Source organism: Pongo abelii, chromosome 15 (assembly GCF_028885655.2).
Source record: "Pongo abelii isolate AG06213 chromosome 15, NHGRI_mPonAbe1-v2.0_pri, whole genome shotgun sequence".
NCBI lineage: Eukaryota > Metazoa > Chordata > Mammalia > Primates > Hominidae > Pongo > Pongo abelii.
Window position 1 is genome coordinate 94,992,244 of NC_072000.2, and position 26,268 is coordinate 95,018,511.

At 43.0% G+C, this 26,268-nt stretch overlaps 1 protein-coding gene and 1 long non-coding RNA gene across 13 annotated transcripts in view; one reads left to right on the forward strand and one right to left on the reverse strand.

Annotated features, from left to right (window-relative positions):
- TTC7B (tetratricopeptide repeat domain 7B) overlaps window positions 1-26,268 on the reverse strand; it is a 297,044-nt gene that overhangs the window by 101,469 nt on the left and 169,307 nt on the right. For all 11 annotated transcript variants that reach the window (XR_010137010.1, XM_054530407.2, XM_063715700.1 and 8 more), the window contains exons 14-15: window positions 23,803-23,875; window positions 20,922-21,082 (exon numbers count right to left, since the gene is read on the reverse strand). Coding sequence is in view for 10 of the 11 variants with exons in the window: in XM_054530407.2 (XP_054386382.1) it covers window positions 20,922-21,082; window positions 23,803-23,875 (234 nt within the window). In the remaining variant the exon portion in view is untranslated. The remainder of the gene's footprint in view (window positions 1-20,921; window positions 21,083-23,802; window positions 23,876-26,268) is intronic.
- Window positions 19,464-24,080, forward strand: LOC129049815 (uncharacterized). Of its 2 annotated transcripts, none has more exons than XR_008513173.2 (3): window positions 19,464-19,641; window positions 21,600-22,913; window positions 23,625-24,080. It is a non-coding gene; the product is annotated as an uncharacterized LOC129049815 (long non-coding RNA). The 2 variants fall into 2 exon arrangements; XR_008513172.2 differs by having other exon boundaries at window positions 21,600-22,824.

A 26,268-nucleotide genomic window follows, 5' to 3' on the forward strand; every position in this document is an offset into this window, starting at 1 on the left:
AGATTCAGGTCAAATAGCAACCCCTCACTGAAGCCAGCCTTAAGTAATAGGAGTTAAACCTTCCAAATGGAAACATAATTATAAAAAACACGAGAGCTCACAACTGTGAAATCATAAGCTACAAGCCAGGAAACTTCTGCTTTGAAGACAAGCAAAATAATAACAATAATAACAGCAGCTGCCAGACACTTTAAATATTTAATTCCAGATTCTTAACGACAACCCTGCAAATGAGGCTGAGTTAAGTAATTTGCCCAAATTAACACCACTAGTGATTGGTAGGATGGAAATTTAAACCCAAATCCATGTGAATAAGAAACAGAGAAGGATGACTGAAAATCCCACCATACTACTGGCACTAATGAAGGTACAGGACATTTTCTCATCCATTGCCAAATATTTAAAACTCCAAAATGTGCAAAGCTCTGTGCTGGCTATGTTGAATACAAAGTGGTATAAAATATAGTCCCTTGCTTACAAAAAATTTACAATCCAATTGGAGAAAAAGATTTGACCACTACTATTGGGCAGGATTTCTAGTTTTGGGCCAGATGATGGCCCTGAAACTGGAGTAGGGCTACAGGTGAGCAGGCGTTTGGGTTACCAGGGTGTTGCTCCTGGGATCTTTCATACATAGTTCTTTAAAGAACAATCACATTTGCCTGGGCGCGGTGGCTCACGCCTGTCGTCCCAGCACCTTGGGAGGCCAAGGCAGGCAGATCACTTGAGGTCAGGCGTTTGAGACCATCCTGACCAACGTGGTGAAACCCCGTTTCTACTAAGAATACAAAAATTAGCCAGATGTAGTGGCACACATCTGTACTACCAGCTGCTCAGGAGGCTGAGACAGGAGAATTGTTTGGAGCCAGGAGGTGGAGGTTGCAGTGAGCCAAGATGGCACCACTGCACTCCAGCCTGAGCGACAGAGACAGACTCTGTCTCAAACAACAAAACAAAAACAAAACAAAACAAAACCCATGAGTGTGCCTGTGTGCATGTGCGTGTGTGTGCGTGTGCATATGTGTGTGTGTGCGCGCGTGCGTGTGTGCGCGTGTGTGTGTTTTGTGACTTGTCTTTCATCTAAAAGTCTGGTGCATATAAAATCTAGTTTTTTGAAGGACCTCGTTAATCAAAGTTTTACTTTTCATTAAAACAAATAGAAATACTATTTTACTGTACTTCCGGAATATTTTAAGAATCTCAAGATAACTCTTGAAATAACAACTATGTTTGCCTAGAGCAGGGCTTAGAAAGAAGACACTCTGGGGCACGCGGCATCGTGACTTTCCATTGTTCACCTCAGGAAATGAGTCAAAGCGGCACTTGTCAGGGCCAGGCTCAGTGTCTCATGCCATTCCCCGGGAAGACCTCGCTGACTCCCTGGAAACTGCCCCCAACCACTGGACACGCACCTCTAGTAGCTCACACCCTAGTTTAGTTTTAGCCTTGGTCCCACCCCAATGAGTCCCAGACTTGGGCAGGGGCCAAAGATAAAGTGAAAAGGGCAGATATTTCTGAATTCTGAGCCATCCGAAGAACTCTCGATGAAAATCAATTAGAGAAGTTCAGAGAAATACTAAAGTAATAATTCCCTCCCATCTTCTGTGCCAGTATAAAAAATGCGCTGATTATATCAAGGAAGAAACACACATATTAGTACACAAAACCTTCACTAATTAGGTGATCCGTGAATGCTGCAGTCTCAGGAACTGCTTTAGAGGTAACATCACGGGAACCTTGAACATTTCGTTATCTTGTGCTGATCTGCGTTTGTGAGCTCCTGGGCTCTGCGTGCCAGGGACCTGCTCTTTCTTTGTTTATCTACTGAATGTAGGCAGGAATGCAAAATGGCTGTGCAGAAAAGCATGCGGGATCTGCCCAAGCAGGGCAGCGGCTGAGGGGGCCCTGGATACCTTCCCCATCTCTTGCTGCCTCCTGTCCAGATCGGGGGAGCTGGAGTGCGGCTGGCTGTCAAACATCCGAAGGAAAGTGAGCATCTGTCACCAGGTAAGAGAAATAATGGATCAGGCTGAAGGGGGCAGGGGGCAAGTATGTTGAAATTTTAACTTGAGAAGGCTGTTTGGCAACTGGCCAATCAGAATGGTAAGAGAAGTCAAAGGAGATGTGCCAGTAGCACATGGTGACCGGGAGAAGGCAGATGGGAATGTGAAACCAGAGAACTCGGCTGGGAACAGAGAGTCTGAGATCAGCCCAGTGCTGCCCAGGGAGAGGGATGTCATCGAATCCATTGACCCAGGCCCTCGGCAGGGAGGAGAGATTCCTTTCAGGTTCCCATGTGGCTGGAAGGAAACTGATCGCAATTCATTTTCACCACCATTTCTGAGGGCCCACCATATGCTGCTCTTGGAGCCACTGCTCTCCTGGCTGGGTTTCCAAAGCACCCCAATCTCAGAAGGTGTTATATTCCTGCAAACGGCAGCCTCTGGTTCCAGGCTGAGTCACTGTCACTGAAAATCAATACCGTCACTGGCCCGACCTCCGCCAGGTGAGCCTATGATGCTGGGATGACAGCTGTGCATGTCCTGGAGCTGGGAGGCCTCAAACCACCCCGAGGTTCCTCTGGCAACAGCTGGAAGGGATGAAAAAGGATGGAACAGTTCATGTGACCGTTCCCACTAGATACCAAATACTGCATGGGGCCTCCCAAAATGCACATCCTCAATAATGTCACGTGAATAATCGAATTCCTCAACGGTTACACAGGAAATAAACAATTCTTAGATCATCTGGCTTAACCAATTGCTGCATTGATGTGCTATTCATTGGGGTTCATTAGAAAACATATAGACGTTTCCAATTAACCCAAAGCGGGAAAAGGCCTTGAGGTCCGATAATACTTTGCTACTCAGAGCGTGTCCAGGGCAGGCAGCCTCAGAATCCCCTGGGAGCTTGCAAGAAATAGAAGAATCTCCAGGTTCTCCACTCACCTTAGACTCACTGAGTCAGAATCTGCATGTAACCAGATCACAAGGGGATTCATGCGCAAATTTAACGTCAAGAAGCACCGCTCTCATTCATAACTCTCCGTCCTAACCTGCCGTGGTCTGATTTTAAAAAGAAAAAAGACTTCCCAGGGAAGAGTTCTCACAGTCCCTGCACTTAGGAAATTCTGTGCTCATTTCATTCCAATAAGAACTGGGGGAGCATGTCTTGGAAGACATTTTTCAGGATGTATTTTGTTCTTAAATTCAGTGAGAATTCTGAACAACCATTTACATTAAGCCCCCAAAGGAAGGCCACGCCTGCCCATGTCTTGAACAGAATGCTTCCTTCCTTCTGGAGGGATCCCCTGGATCACATTCTGAAGGCGCTATAGCCCTGCCCAGGTCCTCCACATGTCTCTAGTGAAGGAGCTGGGGAGTCCACAATGTACCCACTGAGGGGGTACCATTCATACTGTCACCCCCATAAAGGGCACCTGCTTGAGTCTGCAGAGCACTGAGTAACTATCCCTCTCCCATTGTGGGTTCCCCAGGGGCTGAAAACTCAAATGTCTTCCAAAACAGGCAAGTGTGATGACCAGAAGTTCAGCAAATTCAAACTTTTTTGAAATGTGCACTGGCCTAACACAACGCTGCTAGCAGATGCCAGCTTATGGGCTGCCAGCTGGAAATTGTGTCTATATGCTTTTCATACATCAAACCTGAGTACCTGGTTTCTGTTACAAAACCCCAACCACATGCCAGCCCCAGTCAGTCCAGTCTGCCAACAGAACCAGTAACAGGGGGTTTAAAGAGCATGGATGACTCCTCTTCCTAAGTGCATCTTCTCTAGGAATGAAGCCCTGGCAAATCACTGGCCTGGGGAGCTTTTTGGCAAACTTCTGTCTGGGAGTTATTTAACCACCAAGGAAGTTCTAGAAACTTAACCACTTTTATTTATCTTGTTTTGTTTTGCTCGAGACAGGGTCTTGCTCTGTTGCCCAGGCTGAAGTGCAGTGGCTTGAGGGTCAAGACCCTCGACCTTCTGGGGCTTAAGAGATCCTCCCACCTCAGCCTCCTGAGTAGCAGGGACTACAGGCACGTGTCACCATGCCTGGCTAATTTAAAAAAATTTTTTAGTAGAGATGGGGGTCTCACTATGTTGCCCAGGCTATTCTTGAACTCCCGGGCTCAAGAGGTCCTCCTGCCTCTGCCTCCCAAAGTGCTGGGATTACAGGTGTGAGCCACTGCACCTGGACCGTGTGACCACATTTAATGTCTCCAGCTGCTGGAGAAGGGGTCGCAGCCCACGAGGCTGGCACATCCGGGACACTCACACTGCGTTCCTACCACTCCAGTCTCACCCATCAGTGTGAGCACCGGGCTGCACCATCCTAACCTAGACTCCCAGATCCACTGTCCTGGAAAACTCCAGGCCACATCTATTTAGCAAAACAAAGTTTCTCAGGGCCAAAGTATAAGGAGGAGACACCTCGTTCTTCAGAACTTAGCAGCCCTTATCTTAGCTGGGAGGCTGTGGTGAGTGGCAGCACTGGGGCCGGGGCTGTGGCCGTCCCGGGTGGTTTGGCTGCTCCTCTTGGTGTCCTAATCCTCCCTCTTCTTTATGACAGGCAGGAGCTCCTGTTAGAGCTCATATCAGTTACATTTTGCTTCTCATTTCAGTCAAAGTGTCAACAATCTGGAATACTCCCCCATCCTTCTAGTGGTATTTTTAGCATGAACAAACAACTGACATAGTTAGCTGGAATAAATCACCTCAAGAAACCCCAGTTTGGCTCATTTTCTGCTCCCACGTCAGCTATTAATCTCCACTCAGATTGGCATCTAGGAGCTGGCACCTAAGCTGGAGATGACCTGGTCAGGTGCAACTGAAAACACCTCTTGCACCTTACTGCCTGTGTTCCAAAGACCTCTCCAGTCCCTGTGAGTGACATTTTCATGAAGGGAGCCATTTCATATAGTGCCATCCGTGAAGCCAGAGAATCTACACAGCCAGGGCTATTCCTGAGGGCTACCTGAGCGCATGGTGTTAGGGCTGGGGGCCTGCAAAGCAAGTGAGGGGCCCAAAACCCGACCCCAGATTTGGAAAATGAATTGAACAAGTGCCTTTGGAACAGGAAGTGTCAAATAGCCATCTGCTAAGTACATACGTGAACAGGGCATGTTTGAAAGCAAGTCTTCCTGTCAGACTACTCTGGCTCCTAAAAGAAATACACTGTTCTCTCTGAACCGTAAAGCTTTTTGGTAATTTCTGACATTTGGGAAGCAAGTCCCGGGCCTCTTCTGCTCTGCCACCCTTCCTCTCCTAGAGGACCTTCTCTCTGGAGGATTTCTCGGTCTTTATTTCTGGCTGAGCCCCCAAGGCCCTGATTTCCCCACATGCCCCAGTTTGAGGAGGGGAGCACAGTGAAGAAATGAGACATTGGGACCCAGTTCAGCAGACAATGGCAGATGCCAGAAGAATGGGAATCCCAGCACCTAGACCTAGAAGGGGAAGGGCCTGGGCCACGATGTGATATGGACTTGATCCATGAAGCTCTGTGATACAGAAATGGTGCCTTCTGCACAGTCAGGAGGGAACTAGGAAGGAAGGGGCCTGGCAGGGCACCAGGAAGCCCAAGTGGCTCTCCAGGACCAGAGGTGGATGATGCGTCTCTCTGGGCTCCGGGGCCACATGGGACCGCGCATCCTTGCATTATTAGCTGCTCCTGTGAATCCTGGCCTGTTTTACATTTCCTGCCTTCTCTGCCTTCATTTCCTGTGTGTTTCCATGAGGGGCTGTTTGGTTTTGCATGGCTTGATTCCACTGTGCCAAGGGACACTGAAGGCAGCACTTTTGTCCATGCCTGGCCTAGAGCTCGGAAACAGACAGCCCTCCTCCCAGAAGGTGAGCGATTCTTCGGAGGCATAGCACGCTCCAGTATGATTCTGCCTCCACATCTCACTGCGTGCTGCGTGAAGACTGGGATGGTGCCATCTCCCGCCTTGGCCCTCCTGAGCCTGGCACCATGCCTGGCTGAAAGCAGGCGCTCTCTACCCATGAACTGGGGGAGCTGTTCAAAGGACAGTGAATCTGATCATCTGAAGGTGGCTTATCAATACTCCCCAGTTGTTTTCAGCTCAGGATCCCCACAAGAATACTTATAGGATAAATTGGGAGATTCTCTTATTTCTCTTCCCTGTTCTCAAGTTCCTTTTTTTTTTTTCTTTTTTTTTTTTCTTTTTTTTTAAATAGTAAACTTTCCTTACTTTAAAATGCGACCATTACAAATGAACTAGAATTCAACTGTGTTTGGAATATCTGATGTTTTTTCACAGCTGGCTGGGTAACCAGCAGGCACCTTATACCGCCCATTTGCAGAAAGTATGGCCATCATTTTATCAGACAGTGAAACTCAGCAGAGTAGAAATCAAAATGCATAATAGATTAAACACAGGCAGACACAAGCTTAGCTATGAACGAAGAGCTACCAGGCTACTCTGCACGGACAAAGTTTCAAGCATGCATTGCACAGACAGGTATTAATGTTTGTAGCAGGCAGCCCGGGGCCAGGTGCTGGGGAGCCAGAGGTTTCCAGGAAACACCTGCAAGAAGTCGGAAGAGGACACTCCCATACTCTGAATTGTTGAATGAGATATGGGGAGAACCTGGAGATCTTGGAAAGAAAAGCACGAAAATAAATAAACCTTCTGGATGTTATGACCGGCGGGGAGTGGCTTTGGTGTGGGCCCCACCATGGTGCCCCTCCTGGCCCAGCCTCGCCTCTCCCAGCTGCTCGGCTTTCTGAGCCCCCGGCAGTCAGCCAGTGCTCTCTCCTGTGGCTGACAGGGAGGCTGGGATGCCCTGAAGGCTTGTTCTCCAGCATCTTCGGAAAAAAAACTAGAAAAGAGAACTTCTCTGGAAAAGAAGCAGAATATCCAGGATTTAAACTGGGGGACACCAGTCATATGCAAGCCTAGTACTGGTTGTGAAAATGGGGGGAGGGGTTTGGGCCAGCACCACTCCTAATCTCAGGACATGGCTATCTCCAACCCCGGAGAAAGGAGGATCCTCTCATAAACAAACGTGGCTTCAAATACATTTTCCTGCCATTTCCCCTCTTCCAGTTCTTCTACTTTTGCCTCTTAAACCAAATCTTCAGTTTCCAAACAATTTTTCATTGCATTTGGGGGATTTTGTCCCTCTTGACAAGCATCTATGTTTAGTAAAGGCAACAGCACAGAGCCAAAGCCTCACAGAAAGAGGACTTCCATGCGCCTGGAGTGCTGGGAGGCTGCTTCCGTGGCTCAGCAAGTCCATCCCAGAAGAACATTGGCTCCGTGATGCAGAGCCAGAGAATCTCAAGAGCAGAAGGGTCCCACGTCATCTACGAATGCTGGAAACCCTCCTGCAGCCACACATGTCAACAGAGGGAGCTCAGAAAGTTTCGTTTCTTTAAAATGTAGTAAAATATATGTAACATAAAATTTGCTAATGAGCCATTTTTAAGCGTACAGTTTAGTGGCATTGTGTACATTCACACTGTTGTGCAACCATCACCAGCCTCCATTTCAAGTACTCTGTTAGCGTTGCAAAACTGAAACCACACCCACTGAACAATAGCTTCCCATTCCCCCTCCCAGCCCTGGCAACCACCATTCTACTTTCTGTCTCTATGGGTTTGACTACGCCAGGTACCTCATATGAGTAGAGTCACACATTATTTGTCCTTTTGTGACTGGCTTATTGCATTTAGCATAATGTCCTCAATTTTCATCTATGTTGGTACATCCATCAGAATGTCCTTCCTTCTTGTTTTTTTTTTTTTTTGAGACGGAGTCTCACTCTGTTGCCCATGCTGGAGTGCAGTGGCACGATCTCGGCTCACTGCAAGCTCTGCCTCCTGGCTTCACGCCATTCTCCTGCCTCAGCCTCCCGAGTAGCTGGAATTACAGGCGCCCGCCACCACGCCCAGCTAATTTTTTGTATTTTTAGTAGAGACGGGGTTTCACTGTGTTAACTAGGATGGTCTTGATCTCCTGACCTCGTGATCTGCCTGCCTTGGCCTCCCAAAGTGTTGGGATTACAGGCGTGAGCCACTGCGCCCAGCCATGTCCTTCCTTCTTAGGGCTGAATAAAATATTCCATTATATGTGTAAACTGCATTTTGTTTATCCATTCATTCATTGATAGGCACTTGGCTTGTTCCCATCTTTTGGCTATTGAGAATTATGCTGCTGTGAATGCGGGTGTATAGATCTGTTCAAGTCCCTGTTTTCAATTCTTTTGGGCAGACACCCAGAAGTGGGACTGCTGGATCACATGATAATTCTATTTTTAATGTTTTGAGGAACTACCATACTGTTTTCCACAGAGTCTGCATCAATTTTTTTTTTTTTTTTGAGACAGATTCTCGCTCTGTCACCCAGGCTGGAGCGCAATGGCATTGTCTCAGCTCACTGAAACCTCCGCCTCCCAGGTTCAAGTGATTCTTCTGCCTTAGCCACCCAAGAAGCTAAGACTACAGGTATGTGCTACCACATCCGGCTAATTTTTTATTTTTAGTAGAGACGGGGTTTCACTATGTTGGCCAAGCTGGTCTCAAACTCCTGACTTCGTGATCTGCCCACCTCAGCCTCCCAAAGTGCTGGGATTACAGGCATGAGCCACCCTGCCTGGCCTGAGTGCACCATTTTACATTCCCACTAGCAATGCACAAGGGTTCCTATTTCTCTACATCCTTGCCAACACTTGTGACTTTGTTTTTTTGATAAAATCCATCCTACTGAGTATGAAGTGGTATCTCATTGTGGTTTTGATTTGCATTTCCCTAATGGTTAGTGATGTAGAGACTCTTTTCATGTGCTTATTGGCTATTTGTATATCTTCTTTGGAGAAACATCTATGCAACTCCTTTCCTTTGCCCATTTCCTAAAGGGGATGGGGTTTTGTTTCGTTTTGTTTGGGTCGTGGAAAGTTGATTTTAAATAAGCTACTGCACCACTAAGTCCCACTCCATTGTGAGCCCTGTTGTCTTCCAGGCTGCCACCAACTCGCCTGTGTCCAAAGACCTCCCTCCCTACTGGTATCCCTGGGGTGGTTACTGTGTGCTCACTCCTTCCAGACATCCTTCAGGTATCAGTGGATCATTTCTCTAGTTTAATGAGATGAACAGCCTCTTTCCTTGTGGTCTAACTTCTTATCAAATGCTAATTTAGTGGGCATGTTCATTGCTTCATCACTCAGCTCAGGCAAAAAAATTGCCCACAACCCCTGCTCAATTTTAATCACTAAAATTGTTTTAATCACTAAATCAAAACATTATTCAATATGATGTTTCAACTTAAACTGAACTTCTCTGAGAGTATGTGTGTGTGTGCCCGAGTGAAAAAGAAACATTAGTCTCACTTGCCAAGTAATGACTTAAAAAAAAATTATATGTATACTCCACTCAAGTAAAGAATGATTATAACTATGTTTCCTAGTTTTTTCATTCCAGATTAACAGGGGAGATAGCATAAAACTCCTGCTCATCTGGGTTATAAGCTCTAATGGAGCAGAAACTGACTCGTTCACAGCAGTAATCCCCAACATCTAGCATGGCCCCTGCCATGTGGTAGAAACTCAATGCTTCAAAGTCAGTTCGTGGTTACAAGCACAGATGGCGAGGCCAGATTGCCTGTGTTGAAATCATGGCTCTGCCGTTTTCCAGGTGTATAATCTTGGACAAATTACTTAACTTCTCTGTGCCTCAGTTTCCTTATCTACAAAATGAAAATAATAACAAAACTACCCATTGTAGATAGTTCTTGCGAGGATTAGTTAAAAATGTGTAAAGTGCTATTAAGAGTGCCTGTCACAATGCAGGGTATAAACATTAGTGGTTACTAACGCTGAAAGAATGACTGATTAAATGAATGAATGTTATATATGTTCACTTCTTCCCATACAGTTAGTTTCCACTGATGTAAAAAGAAATGTGACTGTCTGATGAAATCTGTGTTGACATGTATAAGAGCTGAGGCCACGGACAGAAGTGTTCTAGAAGACCTCTGTGCCTCCAACTGAGGGTGTGTCTCAATATCATCTGATGTCTTATAGTTATGTGTCAGAGAAAACACTTCAAACACTTGTGCGTACAGCATCATGATCTCATATTTATATTAGCAATCTTGAGAGGTTTGCTTTGTGGTGACATCTGATGTTTTCTTAAGTGTGCTATTGATTTGATGACCTCTCTGGGAGCACATGAATAGGAGTGAGTATATGTTCTATTTAAATAGGAAACAATAAAAATTCAAATCAATTAAAAATCTATTGAAGAATTACATAACCCCAATTGTCTCAGGGCAAGAAAGTTAAATTCTGGCAGTGGCTTTCCTTAGCAGCCATTGTAAGGCTTGCTGAATGAGAACGCAACCTTTCAGTAACACTGAAGTTCTTAAATGCCACCATAAAAGTATGATACTATCTGATATATATTCCAAAGACAAAAAATAACAAACTATCAGTTCTTAACCTGATATTTTTTTCTAAAAATGAATTTCAATGGCAGAAACACAGTCTGAGGGCCTGATCAAAGCCCTCAACCAACAGTGCCCCATTGCCGTTGGGAGAGACAATTATGTACTCCAAATATCACCTGTTACCTTCTACCTTTTTGGGCCAATGAGGAAAATTACTAAGTAAAATGTATTAATGAAGGGAAGTTTTTACAAACTGTACTGCAAAAGATGAAAAATCAGGGCTCTTATGGCAAATATAATAGATAGTGAAACCATTGAATCCATTGGAATTCATGAACACCTTTCAGTATAAAAATGTGTACTTTGTTAATTTTTTTTTTTGGGGGGAGGGGGACGGAGTCTTGCTCTGTGACCCAGGCTGGAGTGCAGTGGTGCGGTCTCAGCTCATTGCAACCTCCGCCTCCCGGGTTCAAGTGATTCTCCTGCTTCAGCTACTCCCGAGTAGCTGGGATTACAGGCATACACCAACATGCCCGGATAATTTATGTATTTTTAGCAGACAAGGGGTTTTGCCATGTTGTTCAGGCTGGTCTTAAACTCCTGACCTCAGGTGACCCACCTGCCTCGGCCTCCCAAAGTGCTGGGACTATAGGCATGAGCCACCGCGCCCGGCCCATTGTTAATTTTTCCCAAACTTACAATGTGTCTGAGATAATTATTACATAATTAGTTAATATTAACTTTTCATCCTTTTGTTTAGATATTTAATAGTTCAGGGGTTTAAAAAATAATTTTTCAACAAAAAGAAGGCAGATTAAGAGGAGCAACAAAAAGACAAGACACATGAAAATGGCAGATGTGAATCCAGCCATAGCATTAATTATATTAAATGTAAATGGACCAAACACTTGAGACAGAAGGCAGAGGTTATCAGACTAAGTAAAAAAGAAAGGCCTATCTGCTATTTATTATATAAGAAGAGAGGGAGGCCAGGTGGGGTGGGTCAGGCCTGTAACTCCAGTATTGTGGGAGGCCGTGGTGGGTGAATCACCTGAGGTCAGGAGTTCAGACCAGCCCGGCCAACATGGCAAAACCCCGTCTATACTAAAAATACAAAAATTAGCCAGGTGTGGTGGCATGTGCCTGTAGTCCCAGCTACTCGGGCGGTCAAGGCACGAGAATTGCTTGAACCCGAGAGGCAAATGTTGCAGTGAGCTGAGGTCATGCCACTGCACACCAGCCTGGGAGACAGAACAAGACTGTCTCAAAAAAACAAAACAAAACAAAAAAGAAGAGAAGTAATGTATGAAGAAAGAATGGCTGGGAACTTCTTGGAAACGATAAATAATACAAACAATACCAATACAGTTTTAAACAGCCCAATGAATACTGAACAGGATTCACCCTTAGATGTGTCATAGCGAAAGTGTACAATAGCAGTAACAACAGCAATTACAAGCAGCCAGAGAGAAAAGACAGATGACGTTAAAATGAACTACAAGTAAACAAATAGTTGACTTCTTAACAACTACAAAAGGAGCAAGATCACTTGTGCTCCTTTTGTCGTTGTGAGGAGTCAACTATTTGTGAGAAAATGTTTGAGCCTAGAATTGTACATCCAGTTTGAAAAACTTCTTTGGAGAGTAATGCCAAGTACACTTTTAGATACAGTCTAAGAAAGTCTGCCAGCAATAGACCCTCACTAAAATTTCTTGGGTAATCACCAAAGAAGAAGAACTAAAAGAGAATGTTTCTTTTCCATATTAGCAGAGAAAAAATGTATCATAAAAATATAATCGATCTAAAAGAAAGCAGAAAAGGAGAGGATATGATATGGAACAAAAGGCAAGTCAAATAGAAAGCATAAATAGCATGGTAGACACAAATATAAATATGTCAGTATTTACAATAAATAGAAATGAACTAAATATTCCAGATACCATAAGTCTGGGGTTTAAAAAATTATCAGTATATGTAGGCCAGGCGCAGTGGCTCACGCCTGTAATCCCAGTACTTTGGGAGGCCAAGGCAGGAGGATCACGATCAGGAGATCGAGACCATCCTGGGCTAACACAGTGAAACCCCATCTCTACTAAAAATACAAAAAATTAGCCAGGCATGGTGGCGGACGCCTGTAGTCCCAGCTACTTGGGAGGCTGAGGGAGGAGAATGGCATGAATCCAGGAGGCAGAGCTTGCAGTGAGCCGAGATTGCACCACTGCACTCCAGCCTGGGCGACAGAGTCAGACTCTGTCTCAAAAAAAAAAAAAAAAATTATCTATATATAATAAGCAGAAGAGTACATCCAAAACATATTTTAAAAATTCAAAAAGAGGGCGAGTGCGGTGGCTCACGTCTGTAATCCCAGCACTTTGGGAGGCCGAGGCAGGCAGATCACTTGAGGTCAGAAGTTCGAGACCAGCCTGGCCAACATGGTGAAACCCCATCTCTACTAAAAAATACAAAAATTAGCTGGGTGTGGTGGTGCGCACCTGTAATCCCAAGTACTCAGGAGGCTGAGGCAGGAGAATCACTTGAACCCAGGAGGCAGAGGTTGCAGTGAGCTGAGATTGTGCCTCTGCACGACAGCCTGGGCAACAGAGTGAGACTCCATCTCAAAAAAAAAAAAAAAAAAAAAGTTTAAAAAGAATGGAAAATGATAGTCCAAGTCTGTATATGTGTATATGTATACATGTGTGTATACTCACACATATGCACACACATATTTGTACAGATGTATAGCTACACATATATATGTATGTGGCTATATGTATATCATACAAAATAGACTTTGAAGCAAAATGCCTTATATCTTACAACATAATCATAAAAGGCTGAATGTACCATAATACATAGCAACTCTAAATTTATATGCAACTAATAGCACAGCTTTAAAAGATAGAAAGGAAAAACTGCTATAACAATGTGGTAAAAAAAAAAAAAGCCAATCCGCCATCCCAGTGGTAGATTTCAACATACCTCCCCTCAACAAATGATAAAGTAGACAAAAAACATCTATAAAAACAAAAAAGCTCTGAGTAGCATAATTAACAACTTAAACTAATAAAATATATTAAAATTTCCTCAACAAATGCAGAAAACATTATTTTCAGGCACACATGGAATATTTACAAGAAGTAACCACTGGGCCACAAAATAAGTTCGACCAATTTCAAATGTGTATATAGTCTTTAAACATAATTTAATGAAGTTAAAAGCTCATAACAAAAGATAAGTTGAAAAAACTCATATTTGACAATTGTAAAACACAGTTCAAAGACAACTAATGGATCAAAAAGAAAATAACAGAAATTTCAAAATATTTAGAATTATACAATAATAAAAATTTCAAATATTGAAACTTGTAGTTTACAGCTGCAGCAGCATTTAGAGGAAAATTTTTAGTCTTAAATGCTTATGTCAGAAAATAAGGCAAAAAATGAATGAACATCCAACTAAGAGATTAAGAAAAAAAAAAAAACCCAAAATACAACAAGACAGAACTTAAAGAAAACAGAAGATAGAAAATAATGAAAATGAGAACAGAAATTCATGAAAGAGAAAGTAAACCTACAAGTGAGTTGACAAAAAAGTTACTGGTTGTTTGAAAGGATCAATGTAACAGACAAGTATCTGGCAAGAGTATTCAAGAAAAGAAATAAGGTGCATTAAACAATATTAGAATTGAAAAAAACTTAACCAACAAATGCTATATGAAAAATAAACATTATGAATTATCTTATGCCAATAAAATTTAAAATTTAGATGAAATGGACAAATCCTTACATATAATATATATTACAGCTTATACATTATACATAACTTAATAAAAAAAAGAAATAGAAGGACTGAATAGACTATAATCATTTTTAAAAAGCATCAGAAATCTTCCCACAGAGAAAAACCCAGCCCCACATGGTTTTACAGATGCATTCTACCAAAACTTATTATTCTCAGAACAAATAATTCCAAAACATGCAAAAAGAAAAAGTACTACTCCAACTCACTTTATGAGGCTGGGCTGACCTTGATGCCAAAATCTGGCAAGAACAGAAGGAGAAAGGAAAAGAATAGGCCTATTTTGCAAAGGTACACAAACGCGAAGTTCTCTAAAAAATAAGTGAATCCATAAAAAAGCTAATTTATCACAATCAAGTTGGGCTTATTCCAAGTATACAAGGTGAGGTTAACATTTAAAAATATAAATTAATATATAACATTCATAGATGAAAGGAATAAAGTCATATAATCATTTCAATAGATATAGAAAAGGCATTTGATAAAATCTGCTATCGATTCATCATTAACAAAACAACTCTTAACAAACCAGGAAGAAGGAAACTTCTTTAATCTCTTAAATAGTATCTACAAACAAACCTGTAATAAGCACAATTCTTTTTTTCTGAGGCAGGGCCTTGCTCTGTTGCCCAGGCTGGAGTGTAGTGGTGCAGCCTTGACTTCCTGGGCTCAATGATCCTCCCACTTCAGCCTTCTGAGTGGCTGGGACCACAGGTACACACCATCACATCTGGCTACCCTTTTTTTTTTTTGTCTTAGAGATGGAGGTCTCACAATGTTGCCCAGGCTGGTCTTGAACTCCTGAGCTCAAGCGATCCTCCTGCCTTAGCCTCTCAAAGTGCTGGCATTACAGGCGTGGACCACTGCACCCAGCTAAATGTAATTCTTAATGGTAAAACATTGAAAGAATTTTCTCATTTAACTACTAGGCCCTAACTAGTACAGTAAGACAAGTTAAAAAAATGGAAAGATTAGAGAAAAAGAAACAATTTTAATCACCTCAGAAAAAAAGTCATTATCTATGTAGAAATTCCAAACTGAGTTATATATGTCATTAGACTTATTAAGAATTTAGCTGAGTCAAGAAGAATGTGCAAAAACCAGTTACCTTTCTATACCTTTGCAACAAGTACATAGTAAATTTGATTACAAAAATATTCTGTATACATATAGTGCATATAAAAGCTTGAAAAACTTTTTCAGGTAACTAGAAATAAGTCTAGTAAAAAATGGGCAAAATATTTATTAAAAAATTATAAAAACATCCAAAAATACTTGTAAAGGCCTAAATAATTAGGGAGCTATAATGGCTATGGATTAGAAAACCTACTGTCATAAATATACAATTCTCCCCAAACTGAGCTATTAAATTAAACTAATTCCAAAATCTCCAGAAGTTTTCTGTGGAACTTGACAAGCTGATTTGAAAATTTATGTGAAAGTTTAAAGGCCCAAGACAAGCCATGGCAACCTAAAGAGCAGGATACAGAGAGGGACCCACCTTACATATAATGAAGCTATGACAATGACAAGACAGTGGCAATCACATGGGACTGGCACGATGGCCAATGGAACAAAACAGGAAACTTAGAAACAACTGCGGACATTTGGTTGATGACAAAAGTGGCACTGTGGAGCAACAGGGCAAAGAATCTTTTCAGCGTTTGATGCTAGGACAATTGAATATCCTATGGGGAAAATCACATTGGCTCCCTCATACCATACACACATAAAACAGTCCATTCTAGGTGGGCCCTTAGGTTTCGGTGTGAAAGACAGCACAAGAGGGCTTTTAGAAGATGATTTAGGAGACTACCTTCATAATCTTGGAGAAGGAAAAAGTTTCTTAAACTAGACATAGGAAGTACTGTCCATAAAGGAAACGACTTCTACTTTCTATTACTTTAAAATTAAGAACTTCTGTTTATCAAAAGACATCATGAAGAGAAAGCAAAACAAAATCACAGCTTGGGAGAAGATTTCTGCAACACCTATAACCAAGAAAAAGACTTGTAACCAAAATACATAAAGAAATATTATTAAGAAAAAGACCATCCAATAAAAAAGAAGGAATTTCACATACACTTCACAAAAGAGAAAAGCTGAATGACCAATAGACAAATAAAAAGATGTCCAAACTCATTAGTAATGAGGGACACGCAACTTAAACTCACAAGGTGACATCATTAACCAGCAACCATTCTGCCAAAAATACGAAGTTGGGCAGCACTAAGTATGGTGTACGGAACCACAGGGCTCTTCGGCGCTGCTGATGGGAGTGTAAACTAATACAACCCCTTTGAAAAACAGTTTGGAATTATTTGGTAAAGTTGAAGATACGCACATCCTACGACCTAACTATTTCACTCATAGAGAAATCCTTGAACGTGTGCACCAGGAGCCCTGTAAAGAAGATTTACAAGCACTGTTCATAATAGCCAAAACCTGAAAACAACCCACGTATCTATTCACAGTACACTAAGTAAGGAAATCTTAGTGCATTTACACAATAAATACTATTCATTCATGCAAACCAACGAGTCACTGCTGTGTGCAACAAGGAGGAGCCTCAGGAACGGGATGTTAAGCAATGAATGCAAGCAGCATAAGGACATATTCAGTCTGATTCCATTTTCTACCAAAAGTTTAAAACAGGCAAAACACAATTTTTATTATTTAGGAGTACACGCTGGGTGCAGTGGCTCAGGCCTGTAATCCCAGCACTTTGGGAGGCCGAGGCGCATGGATCGCTTGAGCTCAGAAGTTTGAGCCCAGCCTGGCCGACATGGTGAAACCCCATCACTACGAAAAATACAAAAATGAGCTGGGTATGGTGGCACACGCCTGTGCTCCCAGCTACTCGGGAGGCTGAGGTGGAAGGATCCATTGAACTGGGAGGTTGAGAATGCAGTGAGCTGTGACTGTACCACTGCACTTCAGCCTGGGTGACAGAGTGAGGCCCTGTCTCAAAAAAAAAAAAAAAAAAAAAAGAGAGAGAGAAAGAAAAAGCATAATATACATAGTATAGAAACATGAGAGAATGATTAACATAGAATTTAGAATGGTCATTAACCTGTCAGGTGACAGGCAAAAGGACAGGATACAGAGAAAAGTCATTGGCAATATTACACGGAAAATCCATATACCTAGGAAATACATATACATGTTTAAGATACGTGTAAGTATATATGTATAAATAAATCTACACAGGAAATTCACAGATAATATTAATGTTCTTCTTTCTAAACTACGAATAGGCAAACACATATGTTCATTGTATGATTTTAGATATATTTAATAAATATTCATTTGATTTTATTCAATATTTAAGAACAATTCTAAAGGATTCTAAAATACCATATTTGAACACACTTTAGTAGTATTGGTAGTAATAGTCATAGTAATATGAGTTTCTACCAATTATTATGTGATTACCAGGTACAATGCCTCAAATACACTAGCTAAATCAATTCTGACCACAACTGTCTGAGATGGATATTTTATTATTCACATTTTGTAGATGAGGAAATGAGATTCAGAGAGATTTAGTGACTTGCTCAAGGTCACACAACTTAAAAGTGAAGGATGTGGAGTCCTAAACTCGACTTGTCCGATTGTAAGACTGTGCTCTCAACCATTACAAAAAAAGCCTTCCTCGTTCCTTTCCTTCCATACTGGACTAACCCTATAACACTTCCAAAAATGCCTGCTTCTCCAGCGTAGTGAGCTTATTTTGCGGGTTCCCTGAAGAAAGAATTCCTGATTCTCACAAATCCGTACAGTTAGAAACATCTTCTCAATTGTTGATTCTACCGTTGTCTCAGCCCTGCTTGGAGTGACAAAGTGGCTGAGATGGTACCTCTCAGCTTAGAACTTTTTGGACCCTGTTAAGCTTATTCAAAGTACTTAAACAGCAAGTTTTATCATTTCGTGGTGAGAAGAACGTAACGCTGGAGGGACCAGCTGCTCCTCCAAGGGCCTTCAGCTGTCTTCTCTACTAACTGCCCAACAGGTGGACGGAGCTGACCCTCACAGAGGGAAGGTTTCACCTCCATCGAGGCCTGACTACCCATCAGCTATGTCCTCCACTCCCAGGCTTCAGGGAGTCTACAGTTCTGCTGCAGACAAGCTTGTCACAAACAAACAGATAATACTGCATGGCAGTTGCAACAAGTGCCCACTTAATCTTGTTTAGGTTGGTGTTGAAATGTTTTAGCCAGGTTGGGAAGAAACCATGGGATTCACTGATTACATCTGGCCCCAACTTTTAATAAAGTATTCTTGGGAAGAAGTTTCCCATCGCAAAGAAATACAAATATTTAAAAAGCAAACAAGTCACGGACTGCTCTCAGACCTGCTGCCATATGCTTTGCTTTTTTGAGCTTACGGCTTAACATTAAAATAACAGCCTTGCATTCCTCAAATATCTCTACTGCTGTTCCTTACTTCCACTACTTGAAAAGGCTGTCAGCTGCTGTCACTTGGAGGCATTACCATATTAGCCACCACTGTTTACTGCTTACCATGTGGTATGGCTATTAGTTTAATAAGCCTCCTCTTGGATGACACCCTAGGCTATGGAAGAAGGAACCATACCCTGGAGTCCAATGCCTAATGAAAGAGCGTGTGTGTGTGTGTGTGCGTGTGTGTGTGTGTGTGTGTGTGTTGGAGGGTGAGACATGGAATGACGCTTTATAAATATTGATGAGAGACACTGAATTCAATTGCATCAGGTTGTACTTTACCGATGGTTAAAGGATCGAATATTTTTTAAAGTGCTTTAACCATTTTAAGGTTCCATGGGATAAACAGCTTGGGGTAAAATCCAGAAATATAGTTGGTGTACAAAAGAGCAAGTTTGAGATCTGCAAGAAGTAAAACACTGCAGCAAAGCTCTTTAATTCACTCTGCATAAATAGCTGAGCCTACAAAAGAAATCTCTAGTCAGAGGTTTCCTGGATTATAACAAGAATTCTCTCGATGGGAAGAAGTGCCCTTTTCACTTGAAGACAAAGAAATGTTTGTAATGGAAATGTGTGAACCAATTTTCCAAGGAGAGCTGCTGAAAAGCACTGATTAAAAACACAGTGAGGTGATGAGGCAGTGAAATAAAGCCAGAGCTGACCCACTTAAAGTTTGTGGCTGCACTTCCTTCTGAAAGTGAAGAGAGCAACCCTGGGCCACCTTCTACATTCTTTCCCTTCTCCCCAACCCCAAGCAGTCCCTGCCCCATTACTGACCCTGCAACTCTGTAGACAATCAGAACCTTCCAGTGTGCAGGAACGTTTACTATTTCTGGCCATTGTGTACTGGTTACTAAGCTACTGCTGCTGAGGATGAAATGGTAACCCAGTAGCCCAAAAGACAAAGTCCTTCTCAACAAAGCCTAACCAGCAGGAAATGGATTACAGTGATTCAGAGGAAAGATAAGAAGGTAGGTAGATGATTCTAGCATATGACAGTTTACAGTGATAGTTCTTAGGTTATGTATAATATTGATTGTTTAAGAACTTCCATTTCCTAGAGAATAAAACTAAGACACAGAGAGGGAAGGTATCTTAATCAAAGTCGCCTAAAATAGGAGAATCACCGAGAGCTAGTGGAAGCCCTCAGTAACTCAGGACAAACAAGCTATAAAGCCCTGTTTCCCAGCTTTCACCCACTGGAGTTTAACATCACTTCTGCTATATCCAAGTATATCTGGCAGAAGTTACTTAATATTTTTCTTTAAATTGACTTGGAAAATTCTTAATAGTCCCCTGAGCAATAATTTTCATCAAATCACTACATTCTAATGTACATTTAAGAATGTGTAACTAGGCCAGGCACAGTGGCTCATGCCTGTAATCCCAGCACTTTGGGAGACCGAGGAGGGCAGATCGTAAGGTCAGGAGTTCAAGGCCAGCCTGACCAACATGGTGAAACCCCATCTCTACTAAAAATACAAAAATTTAGCTGGGTGTGGTGGCAGGCGCCTGTAGTCCCAGCTACTAGGGAAGCTGAGACAGGAGAATTGTTTAAACCCGGGAAGTGGGGGTTGCAGTGAGCCGAGACCATGCCACTGCACTACAGACTAGACAACAGAGTGATATTCCGTCTCAAAAAAAAAAGGAATGTATAACTATTAAAAATGTTCATCCACAGTCCATCTAAAATTGTCTCATGTGCTCCAATGGTACACATTGGGAAAGAGTGGATAAAGTATTTTAAATAAATAAGGATGACCTAACAGCCTAAGTTTTTGTTTGTTTGTTTGTTTTTTGAGACGGAATCTCGCTCTGTCGCCCAGGCTGGAATGCAGTGCAGGGGTACAATCTCAGCTGACTACAACCTCTGCCTCCCAGGTTCAAGCAATTCTCCTGCCTCAGCCTCCCAAGGAGCTAGGATTACAGGCGCCCGCCACCACACCCAGCTAAATTTTATATTTTCAGTAGAAACAGGGCTGCACCATATGGTCCAGGCTGGTCTCAAACTCCTGATCTCAGGTGATCCACCCACCTCGGCCTCCCAGAGTGCTGGGATTACAGATGTGAGCCACGGCGCCCAGCCCTAAGTTTGTTTTTAATATCAGGAAAAAATAACAGTAAAGGGGATTTTATATTATTGACTGCCAGGGTGCCCGTGAGGGACTTAGACAGATTGGAGAGAAGGCAGGGAAAGAAGTAAATTTAATAACTTCTGAGTAAGGGAAAAGCGAAGCCCAGGATCACTTACATGAAATTTTCTGGGTATTCGCTCAGGGCCATGTCGATGATGTTCAGAGCGTCATGGTAATGCTTCTGTGCTGACAGCAGGAGGGCAAGGAGGTGCAGGGAGTTGGCATCGTCACCTTGAAGCTGAAGAGCTTGGCGGACATACCCCAGAGCCTCTGGGATCTGGTTTAAAACAAAACCAAAAAAGGTTTTACACACACACACGCGCACACACACACACGCGAAAGAAGCCATCTTTTCAATGTCTGATTCTCTTCAAATATCGAGTTGTTTCACATTGTGCCTCATTCACATTTTAAGCCAAATCTTTATGGCAGCCCCAGGATATTAACCACAAACATGAAAGCAGAAGCCACCTTTAAGAGACATTCTGACTGACAGAGTGATACAGGAGACCCTGTTTCTCTACATAGCTGCCAATACTGCTCCAGGTCTTTCCCTTCTCCCTGAGTAAACACTTTCTCATTCTTTCCACAAAACTGATCTACTTTTGATTATGCCCAAGATGATTTTGCTCTAAGTGGAGACACATACAAAGTGTCAGTTTTTAGTGGAATTAAACTGCCTTAGCTGAACCGTTCTCATTTTTTTCAAGTATTACTGAAATTAAAGTGCTTAATAAGTTATAAAACCTTTAACAGAGCTTTCCGAGTGATCAGAGGCTTGTGATTCTTTTCAGGTTCCTTTGTCTTGGACCTCCATTAGACATCAAGGAAAAACACCAAAAAAGTAAACAACAAAGGCCCCACACCTTTCCAAACTACAACCCAAAATAAGTTGATCTGAGAAACAAATTGCAATGCCACATGCAAAGCAGATGTGTCCAAATTCATGTAGGACCAGACACATCCTGAACCTTTAAATGCAACAGCTGTTCAAGACTTTCTTCAAAATCATCCAAGCACAAGGGTTGATAAAATGCACACAAAATGGGTATTTGACACCCTGGATTCCATGCAGGTTTGGCAGTAACCAGGGAGAATTAGAACCCGAAGCTAGATTTCGAAATAGAGCTCTGGACTGAAGCATTCTTGCACAACCATCCCACAGACGCCTTCCGGTCTTGCTCCAACTCCAGTCCTCTGTGGGGCCTCTTCTCAGCTCTCCTGCTTTTTCCCAAACCCTCAATAACCTCCCTCCTTAGTAGAAGGCTATGACTTCTCTTTCCCAAACCAATTACTTTTCCTCAATGAACTTCTTTTCTTGATGGATTTAGGTTGTAACTGCTGGCTGTGGAGGCTTTCTGCTTTGGAACCATAGAATCACGGCTCTCACAGTTGGAAGGGAGACCATTCACCCCAATCCTCAGTTACAGGGAGGAAGCTGAAGTCCCGGGAGGTGAAAGGGCTTGGGCAAGGTCACCCTGCTATTGAGTGTCTGACAATAGAGTGATTCCTGTCCATCCTCTCCTCCTGGTCAAACCCCCTCCCCTGGGGAAGCAGGGAAACACTCCCTCAGAGCTCTGGTGTTCTGACACTACATGCCCACAAAGGCTGCTGCCACACCCACAAGGCTCCATTTACTCATCCTTCCCCAGGTGACAACCTACTATGTGAACAGCATTCAACCTGGTATTGGTGGGTGGGTCGAAAGGCACAGCACTGGCATGATGTTGATTTGCAGGGATGACCAGAGCAACCAGGGACAAACTGATACAGGGATCAAAATGATGTCTTTAAGGGATAGCTGCCTTGAAGGAATTCAAAGCTGGTTCCTTCATTTAGCGAGTATTCCTGAGTGCTGAACACGTCAGGTGGCATTCCAAGTGCCAGGGTAAAGCAATGACAATGACGGGCACGGGTTCCTGGAACCTACAGTCCAGTGAGAAAGACACATACTGAACAAGAAAGCTGGGCAAAAGGAAGAAGTGCAGGCTGCTACAGGAGCAAGGCTTCACGGAGGAGGTGAGAGAAGCTGTCGGCATAGGGGAGAGATCAGATGGTCAATCAATGCCCACACCTGCTGCAGAAGCCCAGCTGTGAGCCACAGCCAGGTGACAGGACCTTTACAGGGGAGGTATCTTGGTTTCCTCAGTCCCTAGGTTGCCAACGGAAGCCACTTCTCAATGCCATTCCCAAGCAACCAGGAAGACAGGTGCATACCTCAGCCCAGGCCTGCCAGGGAAATGGCATGTCTGGAGAGCTGACCTTTGAATCACCCTCCCAGTCAGCACTCAGGAATGTGCTGGGGTTACCACCAGTGTCTTGCACCTGGTGGGTGGGCAGGCATGTGGCCAACAACCCCAGAACAGCTGGGAGGGGATAGGAGGGTTTTGGGAATGGCAGAGGCAGCATCTAAAAGCTGCCTTTGGGAAGATGAAGGCCGACAAAACTTGCCCCTCCCGCAAGGAGATAGTGTTAAGTCCCCTTTTTCGAGTAGCCACGGTGTGTAACTGTTCATGTTTTCCACATATTGTAAAGGACCTGGTTCTTTTGTCTCTGCCTGCTGGCATCTTCCTGCCAATCAATGACACCCTTATGACAACCAGACCCCAATCAGTGGCTAAATCTCCACCATGCAGCTCAGCACTGGGTTCTGCTACCTGGTTCCTGTTGGCAAGGGACAGAGGCTCTTTGATGACTCCTGGGATCAGGGTATATGCCATGTGCTGCTCCCCAGGTTGCCATCTGACCCTAGCTTGGGCCCTCCAGCTGTGTGGATTTAATGTCCAATAGCAGAGCCTGGAACTCCTGTGTCTTCACAGCTGATGCTCAAACCAACCAAAACACCAGGCTCTTTGCTGAAACCTCTGAAGGGTTCCTGGCTCCAGGTCAGCCTCAGTGGAATAAAGGAAGATCACCTACCACTTCAAACTGAAGAGCTGAAGGAGTTGTATCAAGATACAGAGTGCAGCAAGTATAGGAAACATTAGAGAAACTGACCTGTCTGGAGATGGCAAGCTGCAGAGCCAGGTAGAAAGCTGCTTGGTGATCTGTGGGTGACAGGCTGTGGGCCCTGAAAAAGTATTTATGGCTATTAGTACATGGGAGAGGAGGCCATTTTTACTTTCCCTATCAAACAAGTCTTCTCCACATTTGCATTCTTATACTAAGGCCCCATATTTATTTAACTATGTAATGCTTCATTTAAACTCTTCTTCTTTGTCCACCTACATATGTAAACAGTTTCCCTCTTACCACTTATAAAGGTACAGAACAGGAGTGCGTTTCTGTGTTTTGTCTACCATCTAAAATGGCAGCCGAAGCTTGGCGGCTTTGCGGAGGGCCTCGAGGTGAAGAATCCATAGGCCCTGAGGTCTGATCTCCCCAGCAGATGGGTCTCTGTGTCATGCTGGGACACAGCGAAGCCATGTGTGCACTTGGCAAGGCGATGGCTGCTTTGGTTAAGTTTGGCTTGGCCTTCCTTCATGCTACTTTATCCAAATTTCTAGATTTCAGAGAAACCATATGAAAATCAAAGACCCAGCTTTGCTTATAAAATGAGGTTTTGGTTTTTGGTGAAAAAAGGGAAGAGAAAGACACTCATTCAGTCTTTTGAAGCTTCTACAAAATTCCATGCCGTTCACTGATTTATTCCAGATAACTGTGATGTGTAAGAGTGTGGTGAGACACTAGGCTCAGTTTTAAGAACTGGCCTTTGACGTCAGATGGGAAGGGACCATACTGGCCTCCTAGCTGATTGCAAACGTGGTCTTCTCTGCTTCTATGTGGAAGTCATTTGTATTTCAGCATAAGCAACTCAAAATGTGACTACGTACAAGACATAATTCTGTGTTTAACAGTCTGCTGAGAAGAGAAAAACAAACTTCTACTTTCTTTAAAAGGCACCATGGAGCAGACTAATTAGGTGGGACCCAGATAGTAAACAAAACTTCATGCTGTTCTGTCAACATTCTGTGATTAAAGGAGGATCTTCTACCAGCAGAAAACAAATTCGAGATAAAAAAGAAAACCAAATCATTATGGATTCAACTGTGGCAAACAGGCCAAAGATGGCTTTCTACAATAATAAGGCCTTTTAATTGGATTGTCTGCTGCAGGGAAGGGAGCTAACAAGCCTCCCAGGTGTTTGCCATCCAGAAAATATGCTAAGTCCACTAATTTAGGGCATTGTTTATGCAAATGTAGTAGCTCCTGTGCAGGTCCAGGCTGAGGCAAAGCTAATCTCTGTCCTTATATTAATCTTAGGAGCAAAGCACCTAGACTTCCATTCCAGGGGACTCTTCACTTGGCCTCAAGACATAGCCTTAGGACTTAGCTTAGTTGAAGAGGCTGAAGCTGATATTGCCTGTGTTATCCTTTTACATGTCTTATTTCTTTTTTTCTTTTTTTTGAGACAGGATCTTACTCTATCACCCAGGCTGAAGTGCAGTGGCATGATCACTGCTCATTGCAGCCTCAATCTCCCAGGGCCCAAGCGATCCTCCCATCTCAGCCTCCCAAGGCGCTGGGACCACAGGCGTGCTCCCTATGCCCAGCTAATTTATAGAATTTTTTGTAGACCCGGGGTTTCAACTTGCTATCCAGGCTAGTCTGGAACTACTAGGCTCAAGCGATCCTCCCACTTTGGCCTCCCAAAATGCTGGGATTACAGGCATAAGCCACCACGCCCAGCTACTAAATGTCTTATTTCTAAGGTCCACTTAGTATATAGCAGCTTTTATAATTTTACAAATATTGGCTTTCTATGAATTTGTACATCAAAGAATATTTTTCTTTGGTGTTTATAAAAGTGAGATTGAAAAATCATGGTTTCTCTCATAATTATTCAGGAAAAAGAATACACACTTATGAAGAAACTTTTAAGATTTATCTTCTTTCACAAATAATAAAGTTTACACAAACCTCAAAAAGAACTTCTTAGAGTTATAATTTTCTCAGTTCAAATCATATTCTTCACGAATAAATCAAGTCATGGTTGCCTCTATGCAATACCAACCAACTGAAGAGCTGGCAATGATCTGTTGAGTTGAGGGTGTGCATAAAGATAGTTCTGGCTAAAGGCCCCATGCTGGCCTCATCAAATGATTTTTCTCTGTTAACCACAGCACCGTGAAAGGAACAAACCAGAAGTGCTAGAGATCTTGGTATTTCTGGAGTACATTAGGGCAACATCTGAAGGATTTCCAACTTGGCTAATGATGCATATTCAACTGCCAAATTTCCAATGAGGCACAACTGAAACATACACATTTTAAAAACCTTATTTCTACAATTTGGCTAATGAATTCAACTGACCACTTTACCCTCTGAAGGAAAAAAGGAAATAAGGAAAATGCCAAACAAAACAAGAAAAAGCTCCCTGTGTTGATCTCAAGTAGATGCTAAAATACTTGCTTCCTGTGGAGCAACTTCAGCAGCTAAGCTTCCTGTGGGAAAGCCCCTTTG